The 18,228-nt window shown below is 36.6% G+C and overlaps 1 protein-coding gene across 1 annotated transcript in view; it reads right to left on the reverse strand.

Annotated features, from left to right (window-relative positions):
- Positions 1-18,228, reverse strand: part of LOC112969900 (dystrophin) — a gene marked incomplete at its 3' end in the record, with an annotated part of 817,409 nt that overhangs the window by 80,877 nt on the left and 718,304 nt on the right. Inside the window, exons 51-52 of the mRNA XM_026073700.1 lie at positions 8,708-8,880; positions 5,150-5,306 (exon numbers count right to left, since the gene is read on the reverse strand). Coding sequence (XP_025929485.1) covers positions 5,150-5,306; positions 8,708-8,880 — 330 coding nt within the window. The remainder of the gene's footprint in view (positions 1-5,149; positions 5,307-8,707; positions 8,881-18,228) is intronic.

The raw sequence follows: 18,228 nt of genomic DNA on the forward strand, positions 1-18,228 counted from the left end.
TTCTTCCACACTTTGTGGTGACCGTAGAGGAAATCAAAAACGCATAATATATGACCTGACAAAAAAACAGGTAACCTGCTTTATTTAAGCATCTTTATTTGTCATCAACACTACAGCAATAATGGCATTCTGTCCACCATTTTAATAATGCATATATTGATCAGCTTATCTCAGATCTCCTCTAGCCCCTCATGGGTGTCCTTAAATCTCTTCAGATAGAGAAACACAGATGGTTTAAATTGAAAGATGAAAATATAATGAGAAGACAGAGTGGCATTAGTAAAAGTAACATTAATATCCGCTATTATAGAAGCGGATGTTTTGTGTTTTAATGGATTTTACAGAGAAAGAGTGCAGTTAAATGAATTCAGGATGTTTCCCAAACAGAAGGCTTTTTGAAAATGGGTTTTGACCTTAACTTCAAAAAGCAGATATCAGCTATGCCACCAAAACAGGTACCTGTTTTCAAACAGGAATTGTACTCCTTCTTAGGCACTGTTTCTATAGTTTTCATGTGAGAGATTTTCCAGGTATTTTTTCATAATTAACTTGTGTATTTATAAATGTTATTTATGCTGTTAATACAATCACTGCACAGAAGGTATGACAATTCTTAAGAGAACAAAACAAAAAGCAGATTACCTACATGGTGCCTAAATTACAATCCAGGAAACTGAGTAGCAGCGATAACATACACAGTTATTAATATGATTTCAATAAAATGTATTATGAGTCTTAATAAAGCAAAGAAAATTGCAAGACAAATAATATTTTGATGAACAGGAGTATTTTTGATTACTGATAAAAAAAACCCACACCACCACATTCTAAGATTTTGGCACAGAAACAACAGTTTTTTCAGATGCCAAAAATCAATCAAAAAATCCAATASACATATTAAGTTAAAACAAACAGTGATTATGTGGGTGTGGTGGGGAAAAATTCCAAAATGCCTTGTCTAAATAGCGTATCACATTTATAATGGAATGATAACTCTAACTACATGGATATCTTTTTCTCAGCTGAGTTCAAGCTTTCTTCTGGCACAGATTCAAGCAATTGCAACTTTCATCTGAATCCTACTCTTAAAATTTTTAAAGCCAATCTTGGCAACCAGTAGCATTCTAAAGTTAAGAACCTACTTCTTTTTATCTCTGCTGTGAATTTCTGAGGTATTCTAAATGTTCTTCTAAAGGAAAGAGAGGTTAAAAATTGGTAGAAAASATTTTTAAATTATATTCTTTATAGAAAAAAAATCAGCTGGTAATATTGCTTGAGAAAAAGGTACAAAATTCTGTTTGCATTCATCATTCCATTTATCAAAGGCAATGAGTTACACTGCTTACACATAAGGTTCCCCTGCTGAAGGTTTTTCTCTTCTCCAAACAGGAACTTACCTGGGTTGATTTCCAACTTTTCCTGGCAAAGAAAAAAAAAAGTCTTCACAGAGAGATGGGCATTTTACTGAGATAGAAAGACTGAAGCTGGAAGTTTGGACCATTTAAAAGGTTGGGCAGATCAAGCAGAGATTTAGCTTGTTTATTGAAGACTGATTTTCAGAACTGAGATTCTGGAGAACAAAATGAACAATCAGCAGATTCTCTTTCTCAAGACCAAAACTTCAGCTACTCTTTACTTTCATAGTCCACACACTGAGAGCTAAACTTTAGTCCTGAGCAGTTGCCCAAGACTCTGGAAAGACTGTATTTCCAGTACTAGGATCCAGTTTTAAGTAAGCTAGAGACTTTTACATTTGAGGTACAACCTGTTTTAAAAGCATTTTTCTGAAGTTCAGGAAYGAGCTAAGCTATTCATTTGGACACACCCTTTGTATGTCTGCTTCTCTAAAAGGAAACTTTTAGAGTAACAGAAAGTCCACAGTGTCTAGGAAAAAATATAGTAGAAAAATCCTAAGCTGCAAATACAGCTTTTGTCAAAAACAACTTGAAGTTGGTAGAGTTCTGTACTGATCATCCTTCCCTCCTTCTCTGTAAGACATCTTTGAAGGGTAGATAGGGTGACCTAATTTCAAGGGTTCTATTTTGTTCTCTTTTCCACAGGGAATCAGAACACCTACAACTAGAAAGGCCTCACATTAAATTACAAAAGTGCTGCAGYATGGGAAAAGGAAAGAAGTTGTATTTTTAAAAAGAACTAAAAGGTTCTAGCTTTGATACAAAGAAATGATTAGATGTTGTGACCAAAAATTTCCGTCTGTATATATCTGCATGTGGGAGAGAAGATAAGAAAAATGGAAAAGGGAGAAGCAGACCTATTTTGTAAAGTCACTTTGCACCTATTTATGGTGCCTTACTTTCATGTAACACTTTTCATTCCTAACAGTTTTAAATACTTCAACTGATAGGTGAGTGACAGAGAGATCACTTAGTCTTGCTGACGTCTTGCTACCTTAATGATGAATTCTGGGAACTTTTTGAAAACCTTATAGGACAACATACAATATTAAATTTTTATGAGAAGTAACTTATTCAGATGCAAAAAATATTTCTTTGCTCTAAGAGGAAATGCAATGTTTTCAAATATTCAAATATGGTTCAAATGGGAAGAGTTTTATTGCAGTTACCCAAAAAATCCTTGCCTTAGCTTCACCACTGTCTTTGGATAAAGAGTTTGAATTGATGTCATGCTGAGTTAAGGCAACATCTACGTTTTTTCCTGAATCCTGATGGCCTGGATGAGCTTTACAATTTTACAACTTCTTTATGCTACTTCCTACAGCCAGCTGGCTAAAACAGAACTCAAGCACCTCATATATCTTAGCTTTCGGAGGGGGAAGGGTAAGGAAATACGGTGGTGCTCCATAAAGTCTTGGGTGTTTTGGCCTCACTGTTTCTGTGATAATACTGAAAATCCCAAGTAAAGTTTTGAGATTTGAGTAAAGTAAAGATTTGAGATTGCACTGTATACATGACTTCTTTCTAAATTGCTTGAGCAGTAGGTGGAGGGAGAACTACAAAATGGGGCTTTGCCACCCCTTGCAACAAAGCATAATATTTTCTTAGAAAAGAAAACCTTCACTTTGGCGTTCTTGGCCATTAGGGGAAGACGGTCCCTTGAGGAACCATGTTGCCACTACCTCCATCAGTCTGCTACTGTGAACAAATGCCCATCGGCGTATGCTAAAAGCCAGGTCTGGTTGCATACAGTATTTCCGGACTTTACACTACTCCAGGGTTCCCAGTAACTTAAAGCAGCCAGGTATGCCACGCTCTCTTTCTAAACTTGATTTTCTCACTATTTGCTCTTAAATGTCTCTTTCAGGATGAGGTAGGACAATTTACTACAGCAATATTTGTAATACAGCTATTGATGGAGAAAACACACATATTTAAGATGYAATTTCATTTTACAATTCCAGGCTTTAGATTTCTCCATGGAGCTCTGAAATGAGAGATTTGGGAACTTCAGGAACAACACCTTTTATGGCAAGTTTCAGAAACTGAAAGTTACATATATGCAGCAGAACATTTTGAGAGGATGACTGCTGACTTTGGGATATGCTCTTCTCCCAGTCCCAAGTTGTCTGACTTTGACAATTTAAATTATTCAACAGAAAACCCATTTGCTCAAATTGACTTTTTAGATGTTACAGTGAAGTACATTTTATCACCAAACAGAAAAAAAAAAAAAGTCTCACTATGTGATTATTTTACCAAAAGACACATGTGGAGAAGGAGGGGAGAGATATAATGGTACATTCATGTAAATTCCAAGAAATTGTATAATGTATAGTGYAGAAATGACATGGTATAAATACTTATATGTTTCAATCACTAGATGTATCTACCTTTTAAACTCGAGAGGGCAACTTCTTTCTATCAGTGAGGTTCTTTGCGCTTAATTTTATATATTTCTCTGAAAAATAACCCCTGACACTGTATTTCCAACTTCCTACTGAATCAGGATCTGTCCTAGAGGGTTGATGTCTGGTTTCTGTTATAGACATATCTTATCAACTGGTGCTTCCTGGATTAAAGTTTACATCAGAAGCTACTACCAAAGGAACTGAAATCTTGTCATGAGGGTTAGATAGGATTTAAGGAGGTTGGTAAGAGACAGAATAGGAGTTGCTGAAGTTGGCATACTATCCCTGTTCCCTTTCCCATAGCTCCTTATTCTGTCTGCCCAGAACAAGCGTCTCCCCCATTTACTGCTTCATTTAGCCACTCTTCACCTTTATTTTACCAGAACACTATGTTTCCTAATGCTTGGTACTACAGCACTGTTAAAAAAGCACCACTCAGGTACTAGAATCTTGATCTTACATTCTGACCTGAATAGACTGCAAAGGAAAGGCATAGTAAATTAAAAGCGGTTTACTTGAAACTAGACACTGGGTTAGCATAAGACAGATGTGAACTTAATATTTAACATAGAAATAAATACTTCAAGCATGTCTTGGCTGCAAAAAATGTGTCAATCTTTGTATGAACACTTATTCAGCAGGATTACATTAAAACGGGGGTGGTTCATTTGGTGGGTTTTTAAAAAATGCCATTACCAGTGTTGGATTCAGGTTCCTTTTTACCACAAAGCTTAGTGTGAACTCCAGAAGATCAGTCCCCATACGATGTTGTGCTATTGCCATTCCATAAGGATTACCTGATGAAACTAGTATGAGGCAGATGATTACAGTCAATTATCATAATAGTTTCATGATATAGACAGTTCTTCATTAGGACTGATATCAGCTACTGTTTTCACAAATGATTCAAAAAAAAATCATGTCATGGCAAAATGGGGTTTCAAAAAGTACACATGAAATTAAAATGCCTGAGTTAGAAAAATACCAAATTTTCAGAACTACTTATTTATTTCTGAAATAATATTAAATTTACATTTGTTCTAGCCATCAAAACTAGCTGTCTATGATTAATATATGAAAACATTGTGTTGCTCTTCAAAAAAGCCAAGCAACTGATAGAAAATATGCCATTCTCCAACAGGCTAATTAAGCCATGTTTGAAAATTTTGATCTAGTATTCTGATGTAAAAAGGTCACTTTTTATTTTCTCTGGAACGTATTTTAAATGGTATCTTACTTTTTCCAAAAAGGAGCATTTCATCCAACGCTAACCTGCAAAACAACACCCACCCACCAAAAGATTATTCAAAAAAAAAATCATACCCTGTGAATATCATTCTGTTTCTGCACGGTGGGAAGATCACCACCAATGGGTGCTTGCTGTTTCAGTTCATCCTCCTTCAGTTGCAGCCATGCCAAAAGTTCCTGAAGAGAGAGATGTAAACGCTTCCACTGGTCTGTACTGGCTTCCAAATGAGACCTGAAAGCACGTGTTAAATATGAGATATTTTCAGGCACAGTGAAAATAAAAAATTGTACAAACTTCATTTTCTTATAAAGATCCTAGTGTTTCATTAATTTAATGATTTTTAAGTGGTTATAGTAGCTTTGAATCAGATTCTGGCAACACTAACTTAAATTTAGTTCCACAGTCCTGGCCTGAAACATCCCTGCTTTTCCCATCTTTTTTTTTTTTCTTTATACACAGGACTAGTATGAGACTAAGTCTCAAACATACACAGGACTAGTACGATGTCACTAGTCTCATGCCCATCTCTCAGGATAATGAGAGATTAACTGACTAAAATGTAGAGATCAGTTTTCATCTCACGGAAGAGCAGGTACTTCTCTAATCCATTACACAAAACATTCTGCTTCCCACAGGATTCATGTGGTTGCTCACCCATAAGATAAGAGGCCCAATGCCTCCCTTTCCCCCCAAAGTCATGAGGAAATTGTTAAACCTAAGAGAATCATCTTAAATTACACAAATGTTTGTGCCATTTGAAGAGAGGTTTGAACAAAATTAATAAAATCACTGAAAAAATTAAAAGACAGAATACTATGTTATGCAAACAAGATCCCTGCCAGATCTTCTAAATGTTTCTTCTGTGTGTGTGTGTGTGTGTGTGTGTGTACGTGTGCAAATGTGGGTTTTTTTACTTCAGATGAAGTGTTGAGCAACTGCTTTATATGTAGAGAAAATATGTGATTGAAACATCTCTGGATTGATCAAATCTTCACCTTTGCTTATGTCATAGATGAAGCATACTAAAATCTTCTCTTCCTAGACTTATGAAGACATACAAAAAATGCCACTTTTATTTAGTTGCTGGTTGGGAAGAAATTCCTAATTCATTTTCAGGTATCTTAAGAACTTCTCTTAGTAATTCAAACCAAAAGCAGTATTATATAACAGCAAAATATCAAAATGTTGTAGCAAATAAAAATAGATTTTTAACACATTCTTTTCTAACTTCCGGCTTTGTTTATATACCATTACTCTGCACTTTCAGAGACTGAGTATAAAGTCACATATTTTCTGATAGTGAAAATCCTACTTCTATACTTCATATAGAATGGGCTATAAAGAAATGCGATGAACACGGACCCACTGCTTTGCGGACCTTACTACTCGGTTAGATATGGAAACAAGGAATCGCTGCGGGCAAGGCCAGCTGTATTTCTTTGAAATAGTCTATGGACCCAGCAATATCCAATCTCTTACACCAAGGCTGCAGGCTGCCCAAGTCACGGGCTGCCCTGGAAAGCCGCAGGGGGAGCAGGGCGGTGGTGGAGTGGCTGCAGAACAAACAGCAAGAGCAAGGAGCACAGGCATCCAGAGTTTTTGGAGGAGACATAGYGAAGGGGTCAGGTCTTTGTATCAAGTTAACTCCCGTCTCCCACATTAATCGCCCCATATGCAAACTTCCACCCCCTCCAAACAAGGTCAGCAACTAGGGGCGAACACCAGGGTCATCATTTCTTCCACAGCCCTGCTGTAAGAAGCGGAGAGCTTAGCACCCAGAGATAGCAAGAGGCTTCACTACTACTGCTCCGCTCTGACCTTCCTCAGCTTGGCAAATGGTTCCCCCAGAACCCATCTTGTTCTGCCCTTCCTTCAGCTTTGTGAATATATGTATATATGCGTGTACAGTCATGTACATTATACACACACTGTCATATACATATAGTTTTGTTCAAGCATCTGTAGGCAAAACAGATAATATGAAGACAGTTTTAAAAATGAATTCTTTAAAACAAAGAAAGTGTTTGTTAACACTTTTTGTTGACTAATCAGAATGAAAAAAGGGTGGCAGTGGAAGTGAACTTGTCTTCTCTTGATATCTACCATTTCTTTTATCTAATTGAAGTGCACTGGATTTAGAAAAGAATGCCTCACCTAAACTGAGCAAGAGCATGGGTTTTTTGCTCCAGCAGTCTAAAACTTAAGAAAAATAAAGAGGCTTGTTTAGTGAAGATAAAGTGGGACGGGTGGGACATCTAATATTTCTGCTTTTATACCTCTTCTGCGTGAGCATTGCTCATGATGAAATCTGTGCCATATTGCGTGATGAAAAGAAATAGCTCCTAGTGACTGAGAATAGCTTATTCATCTGGTTAGGTGGCCAATAATATTTAAATTGAATGTTTTAAAAGATACGGCCTGTTTCTTATCCTGATCAATATGTTGTTGAACATCTTGAACCTTTTACCGAAAGCAAGGGTTATTATCTTTGACTTGATTAATGACAGCAATACAATGAACTGCAAAAACTGAAATACAGAAACTCCCATATATTCAGTTACTGATATTTGTTCAACTTGCTGTTTCTCTCTTCTCARACATCTTTTTATTTTGGTAAGTTCATGGGTAAAAGGCATCTGAAGAAAAAAAATCTCAGAGAGACTTTGAAGGGTTATATCCCTTTTCTTTTGCTCCTCAGAAAAAAAGGAGGAGTGTGTCTTCTTTTTTTCTTTAGCTACTAATATCTTTTCAGTCTCACAGTCTTCATTTATTTTTAATGATTGATGTTATGAAGATGGCTTTTGTCATTACACAGACTGACCTCCCTCAGGGCCTGAGCTGAAAAAAGCTAATATTTCATACATTACTTTGAAAAACACTCCTGCCTTTTGCTGCCCTCTGAACTACCACCAACATACAGCAAGAAAGCAAATGAAAAAATGCTTGAGACTGAATGCAATGGAGCTGGGCTGTCTATTGTAAAGGACATATTTTTGAAGAAAAGCTTCCTGTACAGTTTCTTCTGAAAATAAATCTTCAGCCCATTGAAGCCTGTACCTTCACTTCATCTTTTGTAACATTACAATTTATTATATTTTTCCTTGCAAGGAGAAGTTTTTCTCTCATGACACCTACGGATTTCTTTTTACCCTTGGATTTTAGTCGGGAATTCTGCCCACTCTCCCGACAAAAGCCAAAATCTTAAATAATACATCTTCTCATTTGCAAGGCTATTCTTAGTTTTGCACTGAAAATAGCAGCGTTAGAAATAATGCTTACCATAAATATAGGTTGTTTAATCACTTGCTTTTGTGACTCATTTATAAGTCATACCCATCTCTAGAAAAAGCCTACATTTACAGAGGGTAGAGTTACTGTTTAAACATGCTAATCTCTCCTTCTGTAATTATAAAACTTCATCATATGCCTCAAATCCTAATCCTCTACTATCATTTCCACACCAAAAAAGCTAATCTTTCTTACAAAATTAAACCAACATTCAAAATAGCACAAGTCATTTCAAAATGCATAAAAATAGCACTATCAGAAACAAAATTAAACCCTTACACTGGAAAAAGGCACTATTCCATCTTACACACCAATTGCGCTTTCACTTTTCATTTGGGTCCTACCTAATGTTTAGAGATTTTTTCCTAAGCTCACTCCATCTGAAGTTCATGTTATCCAGCTGTCGCTGCAACAAGGCTGCATCATCAGAGCCTTCCAAGGATCTTAGGATTTTCTGCCCGTTTTCATCCAGGTTGTGGAAGATGTCAGTATGAGCATCAATTTCTGCCTGAAGATCCTACGGAAGCAATAGAAAACAATAAATGTGATTTCTTACGAAATCATAGAAACTATCACTTCCCAAAAGAGTGAAAAAATCCACAGTGCAACACAGAGTTAACACAGATGTTGATTACTCTTTTGATGACAATAACGTATACTGTACATACAGCCATACTTCACTTTAATGTGAAGGCCATTTTCCTCAAATAATGCCTTTTTTTTTCCATACAGAGCATTCTGAACTAAATTTAAGAAGTTAAAAGTCTAGCCTTTGATAGGCAACCAATATGCAAGGACAAGCCATATTTACTGTGCTGACAAGAAAAAAAACCACCCTCAGGATCTCAGGTAAGGCTGACCTTCACGTGATACGTCTTCCTGTGCAACATTTTCAGTTTGAACTGGGGACTGCAACACCGGTCCTGCTGCATGGTAACTCCAAGAAAACTAAGCTTCTGCAGCAGCAGAGCTTTAAAATGCCAAATTCACTTACATTCTGTTGACAGACTGCATTTCAGACCACGGGCCTCAGCCCTCAGTAGCAATAAACAGCCACTTTGTGCTATATCAAAACACTGGTCAGGGCCATGGCTGTAGGAGGGACTGAGAATAGCAAGGCCCCAGAATATGCAATTGGCAGCTCGTGTTGAACAGCCAACTTTTCTTATCATTTTGTAATTGCAGGCCAGCTACATTCTGAATTCATCTTTCCCCCTCATTTTTAGCAAGGCTGCTCCTGCCAAAAGAACATTCTTTCGAGAGCTGCCGGGTACCGGCATTCCTATCTGCCCACACACTCAATGGGGCCTTTGTGTGGCGGCTGCCCTTCTCTGAGACATTTGTGTGCTCCAGCTCCACAAGGTTACAGATTCATTCTGCACAGAACCGTGGCTGAATACAGCTCTTTAAATAAGATTAAAAAATAATAATAATTTAAGCACATACGTACATTAGCACACACACACTCTATATGTAGCCATGCATGCCCAAAAATACTATTACTTTCAAACAAAGAAGTGCACTGACCTAGTGAATAAAGCTTTGCATTTTCTTGTGGGGAGCTTGGGCACTAACATTTCTGGCTCTGGTCTCTTGCTTGCTGGAATGGGAGCGCTGGCGACAATGTGTGAAAAGGGAAGTGATTTATGGCATTCGAGAGCAAGACCCAGGGCTTGCTGAGCATCATGGACAGGCCCTAGTGGGAACTGGTTCTAATTTTCTTTTGAAGAAGGATGACTTTGCAGGAGGGAAGTGCACACCTTGCCTATTTAGTGTGTTCCTAATTGAATTGGTTTTATTTGATGTTTTAAGAGCAATGTTAGCTGCACTGAATCATGTCTAGATTTTCCCTGTCTACCTACTGCTGTTCCAAATGTTATTTGCAGTACTTTGCTGGATACCTGTTCCTCTCACAGCAACTACTAGCACTGTATTTGGAGAAATTTTGTAAGAGGTTAGGAATGTACAGAACAGGGCAGGACAGTAGTAGGAGTTCTCATCCAAGTATCTTACTTTAGCTGTGATCATCCTAGCACTAAAGTAGTTCGGAATAGGTTTGGAAYGTACCAGTAGTCATCCTGCAGAATGCAACTGTACTATAAAAATTGTATTTAGTTATGTATGTTAAATACTCATAAAAATGAAGCTTTTTTGTTAGCACAGGCACTAATGTAGCAAGGGCAGTCCCAATCYAAGAGCGGAGAATGCAGATTTCATCATATGACCTGACACACAGGCTGGGAATTTTTAGGGAATGAGAGCTAAGAGTCTCTTAGGACCCATAGTAAATTTGTGCCTATTTTAAGCGAGAAGAAAGGAAAGGAAGTTTTTGTTTTTCTTTTTTTTTGTAGAAGACTTGTCTCTAATATGGATATAAATTTGGGAAAAACAAGATTCAGCCCTCAACAGAAAGACAAAGAATTCATACGGTTCTTCAAAGGAGACAAAAAARTACGTTGTGACTGACAATCAGGAGGTATTTATATGTGCTAGGGAGTTTAGGGAAAGCTGGCTGAGTATTACATGGGTGATAAATGTGTACATTTATATAAACACACATGTATGTTCCCATCCTCAAAGAGTATACAAAACCACTTTTATGAAAAGTCCTAGATTATAAAGGCAAACAGAATTTTCCAGAATGTATGTTTCAGAGAAACAGCCTATTTTGATTTTTAAAATGCCATTAATAAGGCACTGAATCATGGATTAAATATTCTAGGTTTAAATGCCATTTCTTGAAAATTTGTACTTGATTTCAAGTCTAAATTTTTCTAGCTTCATCTTCCAGGTGCAGTATTTTATTTTCATTTTCTTCACTAAAGAATACTCTATTATCCAATTTCTTTCTCCCTGTGTATGTATTTGAAGACTTTAATAATGTCAGTCTTTCAGTTAAATAAACCAAAAGTGATGAACATAGCCAAATTARTATTCAGGAAAGGATAAATTTCACTGTAAAAAAGTTCACTTTTAGTGTCTTTATATCTTTACAGTCCTTTCACATTTAACACAGATAAATCCATCGCTCAGAAAAAATTATCATATGCAGTTCCTAGTCCACAAAATTCTTAATTTTTAGGGTGGCCTTGGAGACAATTGTCTCTTCCTCAGCAAGAACAACATGCGCCATGAAATATGTATGTCAAATACCTCTTTGTAACAGGAAACTGTCAAATCAATGCCTTCTTGGCACTTCATAACACAGAATTTTACAAAAATTCACTTTCACATTTTTCTTGCCTTTACAAAACTGTCTCATAGTCTGCACATTCCCTGCTTTTCTCCTCACACATACACATTTCTGATGATAAAATCAAGCCATATTCTTTTTATTTCAGACTGCTATCTAGTATCAAATGGGACATCTAGTATCATTAACGGGGCAACAAACATGTGAAAAGTGAAGTACTCTTAGCACAAGCTTATTATTCAAGTCCTCATTTTCCTTACTCCAAACTACTGTCGTAAACTGTGTATTCTCTAATGCTCCTAAAAGTAGCTTATTGCAGCTACGCAGCAGACTGATGCTGAGGGACAAAGCGGCACGACAACAACAACGGCAGCTACATCATTGTGGTTGGTGCCTTTCCCGTCTCTCCTTTGGGACTCCCTCAAGGCCCACGGGAAGCAGAGCGCAGGCAAAACAAAGATCTATACACCTGCACTTGTCTTCTGAAATAAGTAATTCCCATGTTTCAAAAATACGAGTGAAAGATCAATATGAACTAGATTCTTTTTCTTGACAAGGATAAAGGGTGAGAATCCATTTCATCTTACAAATGGCTAAGATGTCTGTGAAATTATACTGGCATTACACATCATACCAAGAGACAGAATATAGACTAAATACAGCATATTTGTAGCATTTTTATCTTTTCCAACACGTCCAAACTTAGGTAGGAACTGCAGAGGATGAAAATCAATCCCAGTATAATTCTACTGAAATGATGTGAGTTACAATTAGATTTTGACTCTGTATACTGCATTTTTGCGGTATTTATTTAGCGGTTATTACTTGTGCTGCGAGGAAATACGGTCTCTTAAAAAGAGCAGGCAGCAAAATAAAACATGAATCACAAAAAAATACATTGGCTATAGTAACACATCAATGAGTATGGATTATTAGCATAAGTTAATATTCAAGTCTCCATTTCATTTGAGCACAGTTTAGTCCTTAGAGTGAGCCGAACTGCCACCCCAATCAATGGCAGATTTGCCTAAAAATTGTATAGCAAAATCCTCCTTTATTAAAATGAACTCTAGAGTTAGATCTTGAAATGCAGTAAAATGTTTGATCATAGGCACCTTGCTGAATATTTACAACAAGTTTCTACACACTTAGAAAGGTGCATTTACTCTACAGAATAGATCTATATAGTATTTACACTATGGAATAATTCTGTTCAATCTAGACAGAACTCAGTTTTATATCAAAGGTTAGAAGACTTTTTTCATAAATGACACAATGACTAGCTTACATTGTGTATTCTTCCTTGATGTTGAAACAGATTTGAAAGTCATTAGGATTTCAGTAACAGAACTAAAAATGATAAAGAGATTAAATAAACTTGTCTTGAGAGGAACGATGAATCTTCTGGGGCAAAACAGGGAGAGGAAATTTGTCCTTTTTTCCTGTGCCCTTGAAACCTCTATGCATGATTTCAGGGGAGAGGTATAGGATAGCTGCAAGATAGTAACCCCAATATTGCCATAAAGCTAGGGGATGAATATATTTCTTCCCTGTCAAACCCAGCTCTCTCACTTGGAACTGTTTAGCATTCTTCATAAAAGTACACATTCTCACTGCCTTAACTTCTCTTCCTGATCTTTTTGGTAGGTAAAAGAAATTCACCTGTGGCACCATATGTTTTATCTCACACAGAACCCTGTAAAACACAGCTGAGCCATCTCCGCAAAACCCAGTGCACTGAAAGTCTTGTCAGCCTCCACATAGCAGAGTTATTCTTATAAGAATTCAGCATGGTCTGGGATACTTTATCAGAAATAATTAACTAATCAGTGTCAATATCTCCTTATCCCACAAGCAATACATATAGGCATGATGTATAAAGGACATTTTATTTGTGTCATCTTGCCATGACACATGGCAAAATCTGCCATGATTTTTGACAGTTCATCACAGGGGGATTGGTAATGTGTGTGGCTTATTCTACTTCATTTTCCTTAATAAAAGATTGGAAATAAAATAAAGTCCTTGAAAGAAGTAATTAGTTACACTAGTTGGACTACACGAGTCAGACTTGGACATGAAAATTAATGCAGCACAGCTGACAAAACATTTATCTTTTATGCAAGGTAGAAACAAAATTAATTATGTAATAATTTAAGAAATTAAAGCACTTAAATCCACCTCTACAAACTGAATTCTATCCTTGGAATTGTGCTTTTCATTTCCAGTGAAGCATTTTACATTTTCTAGGTAATGCACAAAGTTAACATATTAATGAAATAAATGGAATTAATTAGGGCAAGATGGATCTGAAAATTAAAGACAGTACCACCTGATTAAAGAAGAAAGAAAAGAAGAAAGAAAAAAAGATCTTTACTGGTAGTAATTAAAAAAGTAAAGTCAGCCTGCATAATTACATACATGTACTCAAACAATCTGAAAATCATACCTGTATGGCTATTTACATACCTCAGACGAACTATACCRTAGAGTACTGAAGTTCTATGATATCAATACTGAAATAGCTTGAAAAACTATCACAGAATTACTCAAAACAAAACTAAGATCCTATCACTGTAGTCAGCTGAATTAACTGGCCTCTTAATATTGGTACTACTAGAACATTTTTTCTAAATGATTTATGAAAAACAACTAAACACTGTAAATAGCTTAAATTAGAAGCTTGTATATATAAATTTCTCATGCTGAGTGAACAGGCGTGAATTATGCAATCACACCTTTTTCCATTATTCGTTATTCTTTCCTGCTATCCTTACTGTCTTCTTTCTCTCCCTTTATTTCCCTTCCCTTTCCTCCTTCTTTCCTCCTTTCCTTCATTTTTCTTCCTCTTATCTTTTTCTTCCTTCCTTTTCTTTCTTCCTTTCTTTGCCTTCCTTGTCTCCATTCCTTCCTTCCTTTTCTTCCTTTTTTCCTTTTTCTTTCCCTTCCTTCCTTTTCCTTTCTTCCTTTTACTTTCTTTTCTTTTTCCCTTTCTTTCTCCCTTTTCCTTCCTTCCCCTTTCTTCCTTTCTTTGCCTTCCTTCCTTCCCTTCTTTTCCTCCTTTCCTTCCTTGCTCTCTTTATCTGTCCTTCCTTCCTTCCTTCCTCCTTTTCTCTCTTTAACATACAACCTTCTGTGAGTGAAAGCTTATTTTTTATGCTCTTTTGTGGTGATCTCAAAAACAATAAACTAAGAATGCATGCTTCCTTTCATTTTTATCTTGCATTCTGATTGACTAAACATCATTTCAGGTGCCTGGAGAAGGCAGAACATACAAACTTACTGTTTCAAATCAGAATTATTTTTTTCATTTTGCTTGTAACACTACTACTGAGCAAAGGACAATTATAAAGAATATCCTTCTGTTCCCTAGACTTAACGGGGACGGAAAGGCTCTAAGGCACTAAGGCCCTGACATAGCCTGCAAAGTTCTACCAACAGGGAAGCTGAGTTGGTATAACCAGAAAAGGTTCCCCCTTTAATGTCTTTTTACCTCTTGATGGCTTCTACAGATATAGGAACTGGAGCCACTAGTCTGTAGGACCATTTTGCAACTCTGTCCAGCACAGCATAGGCACCTGAGGGACCTGATGTCAAACTAAACAACCTACATGCCTTCACTTAGTTACATGTCTAAATTCCTGTGAATCTCTAATTTTGCCTGAAGCACTAAACTCTGTGTGAGGGTTCAGAGGATTTGAGAAGTTTTTTTAGTGTCCCTGAAGTCTCCAGTATCCTTGGAAGGCACAAAGGTCTGTGCATACACACCTCTTTCAGGATCAGGGCTTATTCTTCTAGCTGCTAGCTGTAATGGTTTGTGGTGACACATTTCTGGAGAACTTGAATTAATGGCTACAGCACAGATAGTCCAATGCATTTTAAGTACATGAGTGGTAAGCCTTAGTGCAAGATGCATTTGATCTATTTCTTTTTCTTCTGGCAAGAATAGGACAGTTTGCACTGCACTCTTTATGACAATCCATCCTTGTGATCTGATCATTACCTTCACAGTATTTAAACTGAAACCATATATATATATATATAAAAGAAACCACTAGTTCTATGTTGCAAATGCAGTGTTTTAGATCAGTGATGGAACAACACACTGAAAAATATTTCTTCTGGTTTGAGAGACACTACTGGACCCACTGGAGTTCCCCTTTTAAAATGTAACAGCTCTTCTAACAACTAGATTTATTTTCAGTTCAAAATACAACCAATTCAGATAAGATTTTGGGAACTATTTTGTACAACAAAATATATACCTTTATGCACAGAAATCCATTTTTAATACAGTTCTATGGTTTGGAAGAAAGAAAAGTGTAGCTGGAAAATAAACATATATTCTGAAGAACCACTAATACTATGAATCTAACTGYGAGTAAATATATATTTTTGTTATTATATAGACTACCCTAGCTAACATAACCAAGATCAGTTACAACGAAAAAGAAGGGGAAAGAAGCTCTCTGCCCTTCCATCAAACTTTTAAATAATTTGTTCTTCCAGTGCATAAGCGGAACTTTTATTGGGTCTTAGAATGGGAGCATTTACAGAGCAATTTACATAATGATAAAAACTTTTCAAGTGAGATTTAAAATGTAATTAAAGGGCAGACATATTGAGTTAAAGGCATTGTTGTGAAATGGCTATACATCATCATGCCATGAAGCCTCCTATTAAGCTAGCCTACGGCMTGACCCCAATTCCAGTCTGGTATGATTACATCTTTGAGTTTCAYGCTAACGACTTGATTAAAAATAAAGATAAAAATGTCCTTCTCTATTGAGAAGATAAGCTTATGAATATTGTTAAGGCATTTCTAGGCTCCCAACACAATTTTCAAGATAACAATGGATGAAGAGATGTTGATGAGTGAAAGCTAAAAGTATCACTTCGCTCTGCAGAAAATAATCTGTGTAAGCTCCAGCAACCACTGCTATGGCTTTAAATGCACTTACTGAAAAACTTTGAATTCTACAAGCACCAGAAGAAAAAAGAGACCAAAATTCACATTTGGAAGCTTCTTTCATCTAAAAGAAGAAACAAAAGCTATCTTTAGCAAATTGGGCCCTGTCTTCAAGATTACCTTCATAAACACCCAAAACAACCTTCACTTTAGGTTACATTCAGATGATTGCAAGAGATCCGACAGCGCACCCAAGGATGTGCCCATCTCTCGCTGACAGAAAGTAACTGTGAGAACCTGGTGCGGGCTTCTTCATTTCATTAACAGTGATCTGCCTCAGCTATGGAGTGGTAACTTTTTAAGGTCACCAAGTCAATCTTTTGAAAATGTTCTCAAATCTTTATTGTGCAGATCCTCATTCACAGGACTGGCTTTCCAGATATAGCACAGAGCCTTACATTTTTCCTTTGTTCATAGGGAAAWAATCAAATAATTTTTTCTGAGGCATCTGGCAATTAACTTGTATTCAGTTATACTTATATATAAATTATTACATAATTCCATATGTTTGGGGGTATTTATGGATGTCTTTGAGTGTTTCTGAAAGACTGAAAAAAACCTGAATCAGTACTTCCATTTACATTTAATAAAAATACAAATAAATAGATAAAATGCATAAATTAATCTTTACATATACAAAATTTTCTGTATCTAGAGATAGTTCTTCACCTAGGATTTAATACAATCAAATTCCTGTCATCAACTTAGATGAGTATAAGCTATTCTGGTAGCAGCAGAAAATGTTATTTTACTGTTTGTATACTTAGATGGATACTCTTATCAGAAAGCAGCATTATGTTAGTTTGACGTTACGGCAAGGCAGAAAAAAACCCAGTAGACAAATTTTTCCATCAGAAATCCCTAGTTACAAAAAACCCATCCCCAGCAACTAAGTACTTTTACTTACTGATGTGACTATATGATATTTATTTTACTGTCCTAACCTGTAGCTAATGACCTTCCAGGGAAAAGAATGCAACAAAGCAAACAAAGCACATGTTTCAAAGTGGGAGTTGCAAGTGTTCAATACGTCAGAAAATCAACCATCCCTACTGAGATGTCTAAGTATGGGCTTAGATACCTAACTTTGAAAACTCAGTATTTCAGGGTTGGGTGTTTAGCAGTGGAATGCCTTAAATGTGCATGTATTCATATACACAATTTTCTGAAAGTACTCCATTTAGGCCCATTAGAGACTAATATGATTGTCTAGATTTCAGAAGGCAGTCTGCTCACAACAGATATGCTCGTCCTGTCCCTAGTATTTCACTGAAAGTCTAACAACCTTACATTCTGTCAGYACACTGACCTCTGTCAATCTTTCAGAAATTTTTCTGCAGCAAAATAACTATGCTGCTACTTTCAGCATGTCTAATTTTGTCCCCACCCCATCTGCCAGAGATGAAACAGTAGCAGCACAAAGGCAGCACCATCCTCTGCAGGAATATTTACTTCAATTCAGTTACTGAGCCAAGGTCTCAAAGTCCTGCTGGATAATTTGGAGAGCATTTACCTCTACTAGTTCCACTCACACCCCACTGCTTCCAATTAGTACTGATTTTCTCTTACAAGAAGCAGCCAGAAAGGCTGAACTACTGTCTCAAAGCCTGGAGAAGAAATCTTCAAAAAGAAGAAACAAAGACGTTTCCCTTATACCTTAGACATTTCCCTTATACCTTAGGTTTGTTAATTAAAAATAACCA

This window comes from Apteryx rowi, unplaced genomic scaffold (assembly GCF_003343035.1).
Source record: "Apteryx rowi isolate R43461 unplaced genomic scaffold, aptRow1 scaffold_373, whole genome shotgun sequence".
Taxonomy (NCBI): Eukaryota; Metazoa; Chordata; class Aves; order Apterygiformes; family Apterygidae; genus Apteryx; species Apteryx rowi.